Below are 19,289 nucleotides of genomic sequence, written 5' to 3'. Positions count from 1 at the left end.
ATAAGTGGAACTCTACACACAGTCTTGTAAACAATTTACCTCTAAGTCAAGAAAACAATCCCCGATCTGCTCATCAACTTCATTCTCAGCTGGAGACCTACCATTTGCCATCCAACTTTCTACCAATTTCGCTTCCTGGCAGTTCTAAGGCATATCTGCACACAGTCCCTTTACAAGATCCTTGGGAGGAAGTCTTACAAAGACCAGCTATTCCCCCCCCCACTGGCCTCTAAGCAATGGAATTTAGTCTTGGATCCTCTACAACTTATTTTTGCAAACTTCCCGAAACCTTCGGGTCTTTTATCCCAGACTGAACGTATCAATCACTTTTGCACTCTTTTTAATTGTGAACTAGCGCCTCTTCCATCAGAAGTATCCCAAGTCCAATACTTTTATTTTAATGGATACACAGCTCGGGCCCTGGTCCGATTTCATTCTTTATCTACAGTACGCAATATACTATCTGATAGGTCAAATATAGTTAAACAAGGAATGTCTATTCATAGACACTTTGTCAATAGAGCTCCCCCTAAACCCCTTTTAACTACTGATATCCATGCTAAAGCAATTTCTCAATTACAGCCGATTTTAACATTGCCAGATGAAACTTTAATTGACCTGTCCTTAACTACTCCGTGTCCAGGGACGACTGTTAAAACTGATGTTCCGCTCAAAACAGTCCCGCAAATACAAGTTCCCTCTAATCCTTTTACTTCAGAAGAACTTTCACTTATTGGTACTTTTTGCTCTCTACCTGAGGTAAATCAGAATGAGATTTTGGACAGATTAGATCGCCTAAAAACTCACCTCATTTCTCTTATAACACGAAATCTCCCTCATCTTCCAAAAGAATGTTCTGAACATCATGTCTCTTTAGAGCCAATAATACAGATTTTAAAACCAAATCTGACAGTTAATCAAAGGAGTTATTGGGATAATGACAAGGATCCCATAGATAAAGTTCTCCCTTCCTCTTTGGTGGAAGATTCCACCTCGGATAAAACTTCTACATATGAGCTTGCAAAAAAAGCAAAAATCACTTCTCCAGGTTATTGGCATAAGATGCGTCACTTGTCATCGGAGGAAAGGGGTCCCGTTAAGGCTCCTCATGTAACTAACCATTGCCCTCAATCGAATCTTAAGGCCTTCCAGTCCATCACAAATATAGCAGATCCTCCAATAGTAACCTCTTCAATAACTCCATCTTGAAATGGGTGCATTGCCCCCTCTCGTCTTTTTGATGAGATTCATTATACATGACCACTTACCATCTTATCCTGGAACATTAATGGCTGGGTGAATAAAAGTCAGGACAAAGACTTTATTGAATTTCTAAATTCCTTTACAATTGTTTGCTTGCAGGAAACATGGGTGTTGTTTCCGTTAACTACGAATTTGCAGGGCTATTTGTCCTTTTGCACCCCGGCAAAAAAATCCTCGGTAAAGGGTCGTCCTAGTGGGGGCCTCATAACCTTCATCTCAAAGTCATGGAACCTACTGATTGATACACTTCCTTCACCTCTCCCTAATAATATTTTAGTGCTTAGGATAAAGGGTCTATGGAATGAGCCTTTGATATGTATTAATGCTTATTTCCCACCTAGCTCTAACTCTGCTGTTGATGTTTCTAATCTGTGGGATAAGATGGAAGAAGCCTTATCTCATTTGGAGACTACGTTTCCAAATGATAGAATTCTCCTGTGTGGGGACCTGAATGCCAGAATAGGTAACCTCTGGCCTTATAACTCAATTTCTTCCAATCACGATCCATTAACACGGGACATTTACCAGTATAAAGGCATGCAAGATATAAAGTCAAATACCCAGGGATTACAGCTAATTGAATTAGCTGCGTTACATTCTTTAGAAATCCTAAATGGTTCCCAATTTGACTCCTCTATTGGCTCTTTTACCTATTGGACAGTTCACGGAGCTAGCCTTATTGATTATATATTAGTGTCCCATAAGATTTTAGAAGATATTATCGACTTTACAGTAGAACCTCGAATCGAGAGTGACCATTTCCCTCTCCTTCTAAGATTGAAGTCCCGTACTAACCAAAATACGCTTTCCCTCTCCCCACACGTTACTCAAATAGTTGAGAAAAGAGTTCCATGGACAGAGCAGACCAGTACTATCTGTGACTCTCTGTTCAAGTGTAATATATTCCAAACATTACGCCAGTCAGTTATTGACGATACCCAAGACCCTATAACAGCCTTCCAATCCATTCTCTTTAATCTTAGATCTCACTTAATTTGACAGAATAAGGGCCCGTTCAGTAAGACCAATACACACTCGTGGTTCGACCAGGACTGTAGAGCTGCGAAAAGGAACCTTAAATCCTCATTTTCGCTCTTTTTGAAGTTTTCCTCACAACAAACTTATTTCGCCTATAAAACAAACAAGACATCCTATAGAAGCCTTAAAAAAAAAAAAAGCAGAGTATATAGAACATTCATGGCAGCGCTTACTTAAAGCACTTTCCGAAAACCAAGACCGCCTATTTTGGCAGCTAGTTAAATCGGGATCCTCCTCCTTCAACCATTCCCATGCAACGCAGATTCTGCTAACCGTTTGGCATTCACATTTTACTAAACTCTACTCCTCAACTGCAATTTATAATACCACCCCTTATAATCTGATTAATAAGAACCTATTACCTTGGCCTCCAGTCACAGTGAAAGAAGTAAAAACTTTAATTGACTCGTTAAAAAACGGAAAAGCTCCAGGGGAAGACTTTCTTCCGCCAGAAATTTTTAAACATTATTCTGGTTGGTGGGCCCCAATCCTGGCACGTCTTTTCACCAAAATTAACGATTCTGGGGTAATTCCAGAAGGGTGGGTGAACAACATTATTATACCCATATACAAGAAAGGTGATCCCTGTGTTCCATCCAATTATAGACCAATCAGTCTATTGAATGTAGCTTCTAAGTTATATAGTAAATTTCTCCTTAACAAGTTAAATGATTGGGTTGAATCTCGACAGATACTCTACCCTGAACAAATTGGCTTTCGAAAAGGGTCTTCACCAATAACCACTGTCTGACTCTTAATTTCTTAGCGAGACAGAGCATTGTCGGCCCTACAAAACATTTATATGCGGCTTTTGTAGACCTAGCCGCAGCTTTTGACTCGGTCAATAGGAACCTTCTATGGTCTAAGCTGAATGAATGGAACATCGACCCATGCCTACTTCACCTCATTAGAGCTCTCCACACTAACACCCATGCCTATGTGAGAGATGGCCGCTCAGGAGCTCTATCAGATTCAATAACGATAGAGAAGGGAGTTAAGCAAGGCTGTCTATTAGCCCCCCTTCTCTTTAATCTATTTTTGAATAATGCCATTCCTGCTCTATCCGGTCCGCAATTCTATCCACCATCAATTGGACGTAGAAAAGTATCAATTCTACTCTATGCAGATGATATGGTTCTTCTCTCCCTAGTCCCTCTCGGCCTTCGGAGGTTTTTAAGTAGCTTACAATCATACTGCTTGAAAGAAAATTTAAAAATAAACTATGAGAAAACAAACATCCTGGTTTTCGGTAAGAAATACAAAGGCCATCGTTGGCAGATGGCAGGTTCTCAGCTCGTTCAGACCCGCGCCTATAAATATCTGGGAATTTACTTCTCAGATACCTTGTCATGGAATCGTCATCTACAATATATTAAATCCTTAGTTGCTAAAACAGTTGTAGCGATTTTAAAATTCTATCGCACCTCTGGTGGTAATCAGATTTTGCCAGTCCTGAAAATCTTTAAAGCCAAAGTGGTCCCGCAGATTTCATTCGGTGCAATGTTATGGGGATGGGATAATAAGAACATAAAGCTTTTAGAAACCATACAAAATGACTTTCTCAGGCGTATACTGTGCCTGCCTAAAGGAACATCAGCAGCTATGCTACGATCTGAGACTGGTTTCCCTCCGCTGTCTGCTCGCATTCATATGAAGTTTTTGAAATCTTTAGAGGATCCCCATGATAAAATACTTTTAAAACTCTGTAGCGAACTTCCTTTGGCCACTAAATTATGGAAATGCAATCTAGCAGATCTGATTCACAATTACCATATTTCGCAAGGGGACTTCAAACTACTTGCTAGTAATAACCGCCTTCGAGAAGTAATAGTTCTCCTTTCTCTTAAAGTTGATAGATTATCTTTCATCAATTCAAAGGTTGCTCCTTGGTACTGGAGATTTAAGTTAGATTACCATTGTTCATTCTACCTTACATCCCCCCTTCCACTGGCCCTGAGACATGCCTTCACTGCATTGCGCTTTTTTTCTTTGCCTAACGCCGACAGAGAGGGTCGGCTCTCCGGCGTTCCCAAAGATCAAAGGCAATGCATCTGTGGCTCCCTTGTGCAGGAAGACCTTCCCCATATATTGTTTTATTGTCCAATTTATAATCATCCTCGTCATAGATTTCTTAGGAACTGGCTCGATAATTATCGGCTGAATTCAACTGAGGATAAAATAAAAATTTTAATGTCTGATTCTATTCCTGACGTAACCTACAACGTTTCGCTGTTTACCATAGCTGCTCGTAACTTAAGAGTTAATTTCAAAAGAGTTCAATCGCCCGATATATTTTTAGACAGTAATTGAGTTATTTTATAATTAATTTTAACTTATTTTCTCCTGGATCTTAATGATTTAAATGATCTAAATGATTGTAATAATCTGATTATGCAGTTGTAAATATTTTTTGTATGTCTCCTGTTTTATTTTTAATGCTGATGGCCTTCGGCCCTGCAATTTAATAAATACAAATACAATACAATACACTACATTCCCAACAAACCACGGATCACATGTTTCAATGGGCTTAACTGTTAATAATCACAGATCTGTCATATCCTGTGCTGGGAAAACATGGGTTTCAGGCACAGATTGATTATTATTTTACAGGGATCTGCCCCAAACGACAATCAAATCACAATCGTTTTTTAATGGATTTAAATGCTTTCATGTGATGTTACAAAGAACATTAGAAATATATTTCTAGGGATGCATGTAGATAAGCCACTTGCTTGCTCTTGAAGAAGTATACAATCTCCTTTCCTCTTGTCCTGCACAGATGGGGACGCTGGCATCAAATCAAAACTGAATAGTGATGAAAGGGGGCATACTCTGCCTAGGAGGGGCCCAGCAAGAACAGATTTTGTGTATGCATTAGCTCAATAAATACAATAACAAGTAAGAAAGTCTCTCCATGCCTACAGACTAACAATATAAAAACTTGGCAAAAAAGGAAATAGGAAGACATAAACAAGCAAACTCAGGCACTGGTTCTTAAAGTTACAATGCACTTACAATGACAAGCTTTAATAGAAACAGTACAAGGAGAGGAAGAGCCAATAGAGCTGGTCCCTCAAGTAGGGTCTGCTGTCTCAATCAATTCATGCTGGCATCTGCTTCCCAGAAATATCCTTGAAAAAAACATAAACACATAACAAAACAAACACAACAGAAAAAAGCATAAAACTTATCAATTTCAAACATTTAAAGATAATCCCAACATAATAAAACCCCACTTAAATCATAAAACTGCAGAATGTATTTTGCAACTTTTGAATGAAGAAAGCCTTCCTAGAGAGGGCAGTTTTTATTCACTTTTAAAAAGAAAACAGCGCAGTGGCCTCCATTTGCAAGAAGTTCTGTAATGGCCAGTCCTCATTGGACTGTTTTGGGTGAACTAGGGCAGCTTGATTATATCATTTTGCCAAGCCCCAAGGAATATTTTATCACACATAAGAAACATATGTGTGGTGATGGGCATCAGGATGGGCTCAGTAAGCTTACCAAGTAGTTAGAGGCACATTATAGCAATCTGCTGTTCTGTAAATGGCTGGCAGTATCAGAAATTGATTGCTACATTTGTGATGGTGAGATTAACTGCTAAATTCAATCCCGCAACAGAACTAAATTCATGACATCTAAACAGGCAAAATCCCCTGGTCACAAACGTCTTCAAACAAAATAATTTGAAGAGAAGTTTTGGAGCTAGCTGGATTGTATACAGGAGCATTATAGTAATATTCAAAAAGTTTTGTGTTGAACAGTCAACGCAAAAGCTATACAATGATATAAAGTTACTAAACGCGTTTATGCCTGTTCCTTCATAAAACACAGTGAGAACTCTAGTTCAGAACATTAAAATTCTCTAGACTTGTAGGGTAGCCCCAACTCAGCTTCACAGCACCTCTTCGTTTGAACTTACGATAAATAAAAAGTTTGTGCTGCCCTTTCTGTAGGGCGGGGAGTGTTCGTCTATAAGGCTACTACTCCACCCATATTAAAATGTCCAAAATAAAGAAGATCGAAACTGATCCGTGCCCTTCACCGATCTGCCTTGTCTTTAATATATATACAATTAAAGGCGTCCCTTATTTTTGTACTTTTGGGTTATGATGGGAGCTTGCAATATTTTTCAGAAACACAGAGCAACCTGACGTGTGCGAACTCGATTTTAGCTAACCCACTCAACCCTCCCTCCCCAGCGGGCGGAGCGTCGCTGTTAGGGCGACGGGCGGGTCTAGACCATAGTCTAGTGCGCACGCGTCAGTTCCGGCAGGAGGGAACCAAAGAGATAAAATAAAAACTCTGAAGTTCATGCAGCCATCACTTTCTGTTCTGATTAGGCTCCCCCTCCCTAAGCGAGGCAAGTGTGGACTGGAGTCTATGTGAGCAGAGCCTTTAAAAGACTTCCATTGCAGTCCTGTACCATATATGTCTACTGGTGCAATATCCAATACCAGGTACTAAGCTTAACGGGACTTACTTTTAAGGATGCACAGGATTTCGCTCCCAGGATCCATGTTTGCTTTTGCAGTCCATCAGAACTTGTAGCAATGCTTTTATACGAGGGTGAAACTAAAAGGCCCAGTGAGAGTTCATTGGTTGACGTCCACACTGATTATACAAATATAATGTTGGGCTACAGAAGGGAGCAGAAAAAGAGGAAAGCCAAACAAGAGATGGATTGATTCCAAAAGGAAGCCACAGACCTGAATTTACAAGATCTGAACAGGGTGTTCATGACAGATGCTATTGGAGGTCGCTGATTCATAGGTTGGCCAAAAGTCGTAATCGACTTGAAGGCACATAACAACAACAAAAAACCAGAAAGCCTCCCATGCCTTTCATAGTTGAGCATCAGGCAGAAATTCAACAGGTGCGGTCTTTCCCGCCACTGTACTTCCATAAACATTGCAGCTGTTGAATTTCTGTCATACTCACATCCTTTAAACTTTAAAGTAAAGGGACCAGATAGGATTTCTTTTTTTAAAAAAGAAAACTTTCCTGCTGGGGGGAGGGGCAGAAAAGGACCACACTTGGGAGGTCCTCTAAGCTTAGATGTCAAGCAGAAATTCTGCAAATGAAGCATTTCTTATCACTACATCTATTGAATTTCTGCTTGGTTGGGAGATATTTAAAGCACAAGTGTCCTCTATAAAGGGATCAAAAAAGTGTGAATCCTGTCAGCAATAAAAATATCACCCTGGTCTAGGTTTGTTTTTGGGGGAGCGATTGTAAAAGAAACACGGGTAATGGTTACTTCCAAGCCCTGCATTTCTATGTATTTGCAGCCGTTACTCTTACCACGCACATGGGAGGATTCGACCAACTGCAATCAGGGAACCGGAACTCTCGTCAGAGAATCAAATAAGACTGTAACCCCTGGGCGGGGACCGGAGCTCGGTGCGTGGGTAGGAAGCGGCCGCGGCAGCTGTTGAGGGAGGAAAATGGCGGCCGCCGCCGCCGCCGCCGCCGCCGCCGCGCAGCTCACTGATGAGGAGCTTTTCTCCGAGCTGAGGCGACTCGGCTTCTCCCCGGGACCGGTGACGGAGAGCACCCGACCAGTCTACCTGAAGAAGCTCAAGAAGCTCCGAGAGGAAGAACGGGTTGGCGGGGCCCGCGCCGCCAACAAGACCCGGAACAGTAACAACAATAACCCGGGGGCAGGCGGCGGCGGCGGGACTAGGCTGGCCAACGCCGACCTTTCCTCCCTGTCTGGGGCGGCTGGCGGCGGGAGCGGACGGGTTCGCGGAGCTCCCCTCAGTGGCGGCGGCGGCGGCGGCGGCAAAGTCCTACTAGGCTTTAGCTCTGACGAATCGGATGTGGAGGCCAGTCCCAGGGGTCAGGCTGGCGCCGCTGGCAACCGGAGGGAACGGGGTTCAGCCTCACGCCGGGACGCGAGGCCTGCAGCCGTTTTGGACGCTTCCTGCCTCAATAACAGCACCTTGGTGGAGGTGCCGGCTCGGAGGAAGCCCAATGCCTGGTGGGGAGCAACTGCTAGACGGGCGACGGTCGCGGCTGGGACTGAGGAGCAGACTGAGGGAGGAAGAGAGTTCGGGGACGGTGGTGAAGAGAACGACGAGGAGGAGGAGGAGGAGGAGGCCGAAGAAGAGCCGCAGCAGGAACGCTGTAAGAACCGGGCAGTGAACGGGAACAGGTTCGTTTCCTACAGCGGCGCCAGTAGGAGGGACAAGTATTCGGACTCGGAAGAGGAAGAGCCGGCGGCGGCAGAGACAGGGGATAGGCGGCCGGTATTGAGAGAGGAGTCGCATGCCCGTCACTACCTGGCCAGAAGGAGCCTTAGTAAGTTCGTTCCCCCATTCTTGGCTCATGCATGTCCTGCAGCCGGTGATGGCTTGATTGAGACTGGCCCCGGTGGCCTTTCAGTGAATGTCAGGGTGGTGGCCCCTACTGCTGGGAACAGTGACAGGGGGAGAAGTCGGGAGGAGGAGGAAGCAGCTGTGACAAAAAGTGGTGAATACTTTGACTCAAGTCCACTCATCCCCAGATACCGCAGCAGCTCTGCTAAAAAAGCCCACCAGCTGTTTCTTCCCCCACTGCTCACTGACTTGGACAGTAGCAAAATGACTGATTCTTTGGGTGGTAACAGGAAACCAGCCAACAATCATATCCTCAGTGGTGGCTACAATGCTGAACCTAGGATATATACTGCTACCAACAGCCTCTCTCCAGGTGCTACCACTTCCTCCTCCACTAGAATTAATCACTCCAACCACACAGGTTCAAACCATACTTATCCAAAGAACACCTACAAACAAAAGCTTTCAGAGCCTGAGGAGGATCTTCTGCAGCAGTTTAAGAGAGAAGAAATATCCGCTACTGGAGGTTTCAGTGCTCATTACCTGTCTATGTTCCTCTTAACTGCTGCATGCTTGTTCTTTCTGATACTGGGGCTCACGTACCTAAGAATGAGAGGTTCGGAAATAACTGAGGATGTAGGAGTTGACAGTAAGTATTAGGAAATGGGGCAGAAGTCTTTTGCCATGATTTATGACATATAAGTAAATGAGTGAAGCATGCCAAGGTGGTAAAAGAACCTGGAAGTCATGAGTTGCTGCTTCATGGACCTCTCTGTTCCCTAACTTAATAGCTTTTATATCAGCTTTGTTTTCAATAATTCCTAACCATTAATTTCATTAGAACACTTCAGTTTTTTTATTGTATATCTTTAAACACTGATGAGGGTTTTGGCCAGGATTTAGTGCAATTGATTATACTGCAGGAAGTTGTGTGTCTTGTTTCTCAGAATGGTTACTGTTGTGCCAGATTTAAAAATGGAACCTTGATTTAAAGCTTGTGATCTTTAGGTCTAGTGATGCTCTGGTGGGGTAAATCAAATTGTAAATTATGTTTGAAGCACTCAAATGCTCATCCCAACTAATATTTGTTTTATAGGAGACAGCCCTGTGCATTACAAAATGACCACATGGCAGATACTTCTCTTTAAGAATGAAGGAATTGTATAGTGTAAACTTATTATAACAGCTTCGTTCTGATGTACACATTGCATGTTAATTCCTTAATGGAAATCACATGTAGGTATTTGTAACATGTGAAGTGACCTAAAAACTATTTTTAAATTGTGAATTTACTCTTCTGAGGATTCTGGTATTGAAATGACAATGAAAAAAACCACATTAACTTTAATTGCCAGTGACTCAAAGTTGGCTTAATTGTAGGAAGTTCTGACAGTTGGAGGGAATAGTGGCAGGAAGAAGCATGTGCTTGAGTTCATTTGAGGGGGAGTTTGGTAGCAGGAGTTTTTGAGAAGGAAAAAATAATCATTAGTCAAAAATAGTTCGAGCAAGATGGTGTGTCTTGTTTAAGGTGTCATCACCTTGGATTTCAGTATGCTCTACCTAAAAAGGGGGAACATTAGGGTTCCCTGAAACTCTGACATACACACACCCATTGCTAGGTAAGGAGGCACTATTAATTGATCTCTTGCCACTTGCAGTTCAGTGACACTTATGGTCTCAGCAGGCCTAGATTTTGAAAATCTCTCCATTTGATGGGTGGTTTTTTCTTGATTGTTATTATTTTCACAATAACTTGGTTCACCATCACACTAAGCCAAGCCAGGACAGAGGCTTGTGGCCATTTTGATCTTCCCTGGTCGTTCTGCTGCTGCTGCGCTAAACCATGGCTTGGCATATTCTCTAAACCTGAGTTTGTGGCTTAGCTCTTTCCAGACTAACCACAATCTGTAACCAAGGTTTATGGCTCATGGAAGAGCTAACCCATGAGCCTGGATTTGGACTGTACACTAAGCCAAGCTGTAGCTTAGCACAACACAGCAGCAGAATGACCAGGGAGGAGCAGTGTGGCCATGCTCTTCTCTCTGGGAGGCTGCACATTCATGCATTCGCACCATGCTATGGTTTAGCTTGGGATGACATGGAAACCAGGCCAGTCTCTTCCTACTGGTGAAGAGAGAAAAATAGAACATGGTGGTACCTCTGCTGTTGCATATAGTTAATATTTTTGTAACTTATGATAACATCCTTATTACTAGGAAAGCATAGTTGAAAGACTATTTGGAATCCGCAGCCTTATATGCCTTGCAAGTCTAATGTTTACCCAGGAGTGGTTCTTAGATGCATCAGAATATATAGCTGTCCTTTTAGCTAATGTGTATTTGCTTTTTTATTAATCCATAATTGCCTGAATAAATAATTTTGGGGTCTAAAAATTTTGATAGATTTTAAAAATTGGATTTTTAAAAATAAACATATCCACATCTGCCATCAAAATCTTGAAATTGTGCTTTGATGTATGATGAGATTCAAAAGCAAAAAGTGTGTGCTATCATTCTTGCAGGCCTGACTTAGAATTGCTTCACTCACTATGTAGATAACATGTGAAGCAGCACTCAAGACTTGGAATGCTTAGAACTGGCATCCATATAAAGAGGAGGAAATTAGTGCCAAATCATAACATTTCCACAGAATTCTTGTGGTTGTCCTTGAGCTATATTCTTTGTAGTTTGGTATGTGTATTAGCATCTGATTCTTATAATACATTTGGTTTTTGAATTTTAAACCTCCAAATTGCACTCGTATACCTTGTAGTTTTAGCAAACGGGGGAAGTAGCCTTTTTCCTTACCAACATGATATATATCTGCTAATTATAATTTTGCTTCTTATATAAATTTGTCTCTGGGTGTTAAGGTCTCGTAAGAGTGACCCAAGTATATGATAGATCGCATTGATGTCAAAGAAGGAAATTTGAAGGGGGGTGGCCTGATATTGGTGCCTTCCTCTCTACTGCTGGCTTCAATGCCCTGGATGAACTAATGTCAGAGCTCTGTCATCAATAGGCCCCAAAGCTTGTGTGTCTGGGGTGTTCTGTGAAGCAGCTTGGATCTGGAGGATACAAAGCTGCCCCAATCCCCCAACACATACCCCACACCAGCGAGAAATTTAGACATGCATCTGAGCATGTCTAGTAAAGTGAAATATTTTTAAAAGAGAAGCTGAAATTTCTGTAATTCCAGAAAGTCTCTGGGGGAGCAAAGAAATGAGTCTCGTCACCAGTTTCAAAACGTGTTTCGATTGAGAGGTTTATATGTGGTAGCATCTGACTGTATGGTCATTGAGTATTGAAATTTGTCTCAAAAATGCACCCTCTTCAAGTGGACAGGTATGTTTAGTCTATTTCTAGAACTGGGGAGTAATCAACAGAATTGGAAGGGGCTGCAGCTCAGTGGTTGAGCACATCCTTTTGTGTGCAGAAGGTCCCAGGTTCAATCCTTGGTATCTCCAGTTAAGGTTGGGAAAGGCCTATGTAAAATCCTGGATACGTGCTGCAGATGGACCAAGGGTTTGACCCAGTCAAAGCAGCTTCTTGGACTCCTCTCATCCCTGGATATGCTGACTGGAACTGTTAGGAACAGGAGTCCAGCAGCATCTGGAGCACCTTGAGTTAGCCACTGCTACACTACAACTTTGGCTATTAAGAGGGGAAAATGCTCAGCATAGTGTCAGGATGTGGGGTAAACCTACCCTGCATATTACAGCACACTCATTCTCTGTGAGAATCTACACAGGGCTAATGTTCTGGGAAATATCGTGGGGTCTTAACAATGGCTATATTGAGATACACTAGTTCCAATCACAGATAGGCAATGTGGGGTCCTCCAGATGTTGTTGGACTACAACTCCCATCAGCCCCAGCCAGCATAACTAATGGTCAGGGATGATAGGAGTTGTAATCCAGCACCATTATCTGGAGGCCATCATGTTGGCTACTCCTGCTCCTAATCATGATTTTCTGTTATGTCAGTTGATCCTGACTTGCAGTTCTGGTTTGGAGGACTCATTCAAAACATAGTTTGTCATTATATCCGAACTAGCAAACTATGATTTGACTAAACCAGGAAGTTATCCATTAATACTACATGCAAGAAGGATCTTGGAATTGTTGATCACAAGCTCAGTATGAGCCAACAGTGAAATGTGGCTACAAAAAAGGCAAATGCTATTTTAGGCTATGTTAACAGAAGTATAATTTCCAATCATGTGAAGTACTAGTTCCCCTCTATTCAGCACTGGTTAGTTCTCAACTTGAATACTGCACCCAGTTCTAGACACCACACTTTAAGAATGATACAAACAAACTGGAACAGATTCAGAGGAGAGCAACAAGAACGTTCAGGGGACTGGAAACCCAGCCCTATGAGGAGAGACTGAAGGCACTGGGCAGGCTTGAGAAGAGAAGACTGAGGGGAGATATGATAGCACTCTTCAACGACTTGAAAGTTTGTCACACAGAGGAGGGCCAGGATCTCTTCTCGATCATCCCAGAGTGCAGGACATGGAATATTGGGCTTAAGCTTGAATCTATTGAGGTACCTAGATCACGGTCTTGTCCTCAATTATTGGATGAGTTTCAGTCGGTGCAGCTTGAGGAAGTTGACAAGATGCTTGGACTAGTGTGTGCAACCACGTTGGTACTGGACCCTTGCCCCTCTTGGCTAGTTAAAGCTAGCCGGGCTGGAACTGCCGGCTGGGCCAAGGAAGTGATCAATGCCTCCTTGAGAGAGGGAGTTGTCCCTAGTTGTCTCAAGGAGGCTGTAGTGAGACCTCTCTTGAAGAGGTCGTCCTTGGACCCAGATAATTTGAACAACTATCGACCGGTAGCGAATGTTCCATTTCTGGGCAAGGTCTTGGAACGGGTGGTTGCCAGCCAGCTCCAGGCGCTCTTGGATGAAACCGATTATCTAGATCCGTTTCAATCCGGTTTTAGGCCCGGTTTTGGCACAGAAACATCCTTGGTCGCCCTGTACGATGACCTTTGTCGGGAGAGGGACAGGGGGAGTGTAACTCTGTTGATTCTCCTAGCTGCTTTTGATACCATCGACCATGGTATCCTTCTGGAGGGACTCGCGGAGTTGGGAGTTGGGGGTACTGCTTGGCAGTGGCTTCGCTCCTACTTGGCAGATCGTCGCCAGAAGGTAGTGCTTGGGGAGCATTGCTCGACACCCTGGACTCTCCATTGTGGAGTCCCTCAGGGATCGGTTCTGTCCCCCATGCTTTTTAACATCTACATGAAGCCTCTGGGTGCGGTCATTCGGAGTTTTGGAGTGCGTTGCCATCAATATGCTGATGACACGCAGCTCTATTACTCCTTTTCATCTTCTTCAGCTGAGGCTGTTGATGTGCTGAACTGTTGCCTGACCACGATAATGGACTGGATGGGAGCTAATAAACTGAAACTCAATCCAGACAAAACTGAGACGCTGTTGGTGAGTGCCTTTTCCGCACAGATGGAGGATGTTCACCCTGTTCTGGATGGGGTTACACTCCCCCTGAAGGAACAGGTTCATAGTTTGGGGGTTCTTTTCGATCCTTCCTTGTCACTCGAGGCTCAGGTAGCCTCGGTGGCTCGGAATGCGTCCTACCATCTTCGTTTGGTATTCCAACTACGCCCCTATCTTGGCAGTGATGACCTCGCCTCAGTTGTTCATGCTCTAGTGACCTCTAGATTGGATTACTGTAATGCACTCTATGTGGGGCTGCCCTTGAAGACGGTTCGGAAGCTGCAGCTAGTGCAAAACGCAGCAGCCAGACTATTAACGAGGACCCATCGGTCCTCACATATTACACCTGTTCTGGCCCGTTTGCACTGGTTGCCGATTTGTTTCCGGGCCAGATTCAAGGTGCTGGTATTGACCTATAAAGCCTTACATGGTGTGGGCCCGCAATACCTGTTGGAACGCCTCTCCCGCTATGAACCTACCCGTACACTTCGTTCGACATCTAAGGCCCTCCTCCGAGTACAGAGTCATCGAGAAGCTCGGAGGGTAATGACAAGATCCAGGGCCTTTTCTGTGGTGGCCCCCGAATTGTGGAACAGTCTCCCCGAGAAGGTACGCCTGGCGCCTACGTTGTTATCTTTTTGGCGCCAGGCTAAAACCTTCCTATTCTCCCAGGCATTTTAAACCCATTTTAATACATTTTAATATACTGTTATGTATTTTAATGTCTTAATGCTTTAGTTATCTTAAATATTGTTGTGTTATTATGTATCTGTATTCTATATTTGTTGATCTTTGTTGACTTATTGTATTATAATGTATGTTGTACACCGCCCAGGGAGCCATTGGCTATGGGCGGTTTATAAATGAAATCAAATAAATAAATAAATAAATAAGCTATAGGAAACCAGATTTCAGTTGTACATCAGAAAAAACTTCCTAACTTAGAGCAGTACAACAATGGAAACAATTGGGCTCTCCAACACTGGAGGCATTCAAGAGGCAGGTGGACAGCCACCTGTTGAGTATCCTTTAATTTTGATTTCTGCATTGAGCAGGGGATTGGACTCGATAGCTTTGTAGGCCTCTTCCAACTCTACTATTCTATGATTCTAAGCCGAAATGCCTAACGGGAAGGAGGAGCCGAGAGCACAAGCACAGGACCTGTTTCTCTTCCATAGTTAAGAGGTTTGGAAATGCTGCTCTTGACTGCGCCCAGTATGTGGTCCTGCCTTAAATCCTATTGTCATCAATGGGTTTAATACGTACCATGTTTATCCCAGAGTATGTATTTGGCAGAGTATTGCTCCTTTTTGCATTAGATATATATCTTGCACTTATTCTTTATTAGATTTTTCATCTGTCCTTCCCCAAAGAATTTGCCTACAGTTAGGAGATGATCTGATTAATTATTTCCCCCAACCCTCTGAAAGTCAAATGATTTTCGTTTCCTTCCTATGAATATCCCTGAAGTCGCATCCCTTCAAAAAGCTGGGGCAAAAAGTCTAACAAAGGTAGTAGTGGGGAATAGAGTCTTTTGTTCAGCTTTACTTAAAACCTGGGCAGGCTTGTATGGGATAATGAGGGCTTTCAGATAACCTGGTCATATAACAGTAGGTCATAATCAGTAGTTTAAGTTGTGTCCAGAAATGGACTGGTAGCCAGTAAAGTTAATATACTGGCTCAAAAGCTCCCTCTAACAGGGTTGATTTTGATTTAAAATTGATTTAAATCATGATTTAAATTGCTTTTCTGAAGGAATCAATTTTAATGATTTAAATCAGTTTAAATCACTAGTGAGGAAGATTGTATTTAATCATCATTTTCTAGAAAAGTACATTATTGTTTAATGTACCTTAATATTCAGAGATGTAGGTTTTGTTAGAAGGTAGGTACACACTAAGTAATTATTCTGAATTGTTTCAAGATTAATTTTCATCAAAAAACAGGATGATAATTTGGTCATTTTAGTACTAAAGCAGAATGAACTTGTGAAGTCATTCGGGAGATGAACCAGCTCCAGCTCTTCAATTAATCATGATATTTTTGTCATGATGTGCCAGAATCACCACTGCCAAAAAGGCTTTTAAATTGTACTAATAAGATTGTTTATTATTCCGGAGAATATACGGAAAATATATTCTGGAGAGTATATGGAGAAACTGGTTCCCATTTGGAAAGGGTGTGAGATGGAGGTATATTTTCTCACCCTGTTTGTTTAATCTACATGCAGAACATATCATACGGAAAGTGGGATAGGACCAAGATGAAGGAGGTGTGAAAATTGGAGGGAGAAATATCAATTTAAGATATACAGATGATACCATACTGCTAGCAGAAACCAGTAATAGATACCACGATAGCAGAAACTAGCAGTAATGATTTGAAACGAATGCTGTTGAAAGGAAAGCACAAAAGCAGGACTACAGCTGAACATTAAGAAGACTAAAGTAATGACAACAGAATATTTACGTAACTTTAAAGTTGACAGTGAGGACATTGAACTTGTCAAAGATTATCAATACCTTAGCACAGTCATTAACCAAAATGGAGACAATAGTCAAGAAATTAGAAGGCGGCTAGGGCTGGGGAGGGCAGCTAGGAGAGAACTAGAAAAGATCCTCAAATGCAAAGATATATCACTGAACACTAAAGTCAGGATCATTCAGACCATGGTATTTCTGATCTCTATGTATGGATGTGAAAGTTGGACAGTGAAAAAAGAGGATAAGAGAAAAATCAACTCATTTGAAATGTGTTGGCGAGCTTTGCAGATACCATGGACTGCGAAAAAGACAAATAATTGGGTCTTCAAGCAAATTAAACCACAACTATCATTAGAAACTAAAACAATGAAACTGAGGTTATCATACTTTGGACACATAATGAGAAGATAGGATTCATTAGAAAAGACAGTAATGCTGGGAAAAAATAGAAGGGAGTAGAAACAGAGGAAGGCCAAACAAGAGATGGATTGATTCCATAATCAACTGAAGCCATAGACCTGAACTTGCAAGATCTGAACAGGGTGGTTTATAACAGATGCTACTGGAGGCCACTGATTCTTAGGGTCGCCATAAGTCATAATCAGTTTGAAGGCACATAACAACAACAGACAATTCTTCTGGTTAGTTTTCTTCTTCAACAAACAACGATGTTAAAGCATGCACATGGATTTTTGAATGATGAACTGTTTCATTTAAGATAAACATAAACTTAGGCAATTTCGACTAAGAAAATGAGAAACTTAAAATATTGGGTGGTACAGTTAACTCAGTCTTCTTTATCTTTGTCTTACTTTGTCTGGAAAAGAAATACAAGCTTTCCTGCTTTTTCAGTTCCTAACTTATTTCTCAATTTAGAATGAATTAGTTCAAAGGAAGAAAAACTGCACTTTACACCTGCAGAAGAGGCTACTGCTGTTACGAGCTGGATCACTGCAGTGGTCTCCTTGTTCAGATCTACTCCATCTCCCCAAATTCTCTATTCATTGACCTCTTTGCACTTAAAGAGAGGACAGAGAGAGAGAGAGCATGTACTTTATGTTCACCATCTGCAGAATAGGACTGATCAGGTTACCTCCCATCTCCATGAACTTCTGTTAACATATTCATAGAATATTATTAGAAGTTGTATAGTATTCATGATGACATCTTTTACCTAGGCTCTTTTGTACCAATTGTTTTAAGAAAATTTTGAAATCTGATTTAAATTTTTAAAATTTGGTTTTTTTACTTTTTTTTTTTTTAAAAAAGATGATTTTTATCAACCCTGCCCTCTAACTGACATGAGTCAATAGCCTGGTTGTCACATTCTGCTCCAGCTGAAGCTCATGTACATGGATTCTTCATCTCCTATTTTATCCTCAACAATCTTGTGAAATAGGTTAGGTGAGAAGAATGACTAGCCCAGTGAGCTTGTGGGGATTTTAACCTGGAGTGGGGTTTTTAACCTGGATCTCCAAGGTCCTAGATTGACACTAAAACCAGTCCATGGCACACTTAAAACATCTTATATGTATACCTAAAAATAATGTTGGAAAAGACTTTCTGTACATGCTGAACTTTGTGAGCACTATGGGTGTAGTTAATAAGAACAGTGTCAAGTTCTTCTTTTGACAAAACTTGGATATCTTCAATTACTGGTTGAGGATGTCAGACAAATTTGGTTAGACATTTGAGTTGTGCTTAGTATATTTCCATGCCTTGGAATGGGGATGGCAAGATATTTTTGTCAATTCCTCATTTTCCCTGCAGCTACCTATGCATTCTGAAAATCTGCTCCAGCAGGTTGGGGAGCCCTTTGGAACAGCATGAGAGGTGGCTGTGTGTGTGGGGGGGTTATCAGTGAATATTGCCTCCTTACTCCTTTCCCTCAGCAGTAAGCCTCTGCTGGATCTCAGTGCTTTCCACAAACAGATGTATTGCTTCCATTCACAGAACAGCCACTCTGTATCCAAATCATGTTTCAAATTTAGTAAGTTAGTAATAGCCTCATCAAACTTCATGATGTTTGGGAGTAAGCTTTTGCTTTTATCGCTAGTGCAACAGTGACATGCTGTGCAAGGCAAGCAAGTTAAGGTGGCCAGCTCTGTCCCACTTGCTTCTAAATGTAATAGTACACTAATATACAAAACAATATAGTACATGACTTGCATGAGATTGTGCTTAATGCTAGTTGTGAGATTTAGGATTACACTGTAACATGTTACTGAATTTCTTTGGAATATCTTCTGTATATCTAAATACAAATGTCAGTGTCATGCTGCATTTTGCAGTGCCACAGATAGGGGGCACTGTGAACTGTAGCATGAACACTTTCCCTGCCTCCACCTGTACAGCACTTGCAGCAACCACCACTGCCTGCCTCAGCAAGTAGGCAAGGCGGAAACCTGGCTGGGTGGGGGTGGCTGGCTGTGCTGCACAGTGACAGTGTTTGTCTAAGGGAGGCAGGGCAGTTGCAGCCGTGTGGGTGATCTGCAGCCTCGCTGCCCTGCAGTACTGTTTGTCTGGGTAGGTGGCAGTAGACGAACAGGTGAGGCAAGCAGGTTGGCAAGGGGAGTGGGGGGGGCTAACGGAGTAGGGATTTGCAAGAGGAGTGGAGTGGGGTTGCCTGAGGGGTGGCAGGAGGAGTTGGGGTAGGGGGTCGGTGAGTGGAATGAGCAGAGGAGCAGAGCCTGCCCAGTCTTATAAAATATGTATAGTA

At 42.3% G+C, this 19,289-nt stretch overlaps 1 protein-coding gene and 1 long non-coding RNA gene across 2 annotated transcripts in view; one reads left to right on the top strand and one right to left on the bottom strand.

The window, feature by feature from the left end:
• Positions 1 to 4,705: 4,705 nt before the first annotated feature.
• Positions 4,706 to 8,918, bottom strand: LOC133390706 (uncharacterized). The gene is made up of 3 exons (XR_009764459.1): positions 7,609 to 8,918; positions 6,788 to 6,943; positions 4,706 to 5,435 (listed from the first exon to the last, which is right to left on the bottom strand). It is a non-coding gene; the product is annotated as an uncharacterized LOC133390706 (long non-coding RNA).
• The window catches only part of LEMD3 (LEM domain containing 3), a 26,438-nt gene continuing 14,815 nt past the window's right edge, over positions 7,667 to 19,289 (top strand). Inside the window, exon 1 of the mRNA XM_061639824.1 lies at positions 7,667 to 9,273. Coding sequence (XP_061495808.1) covers positions 7,752 to 9,273 — 1,522 coding nt within the window. The 5' untranslated portion in view covers positions 7,667 to 7,751. The remainder of the gene's footprint in view (positions 9,274 to 19,289) is intronic.

Source organism: Rhineura floridana, chromosome 8, assembly GCF_030035675.1.
Source record: "Rhineura floridana isolate rRhiFlo1 chromosome 8, rRhiFlo1.hap2, whole genome shotgun sequence".
In the NCBI taxonomy this organism is placed as follows: domain Eukaryota; kingdom Metazoa; phylum Chordata; class Lepidosauria; order Squamata; family Rhineuridae; genus Rhineura; species Rhineura floridana.
The sequence above is the reverse complement of the archived record's forward strand: the minus strand, read 5'-3'. Positions and strand labels throughout refer to the sequence as shown.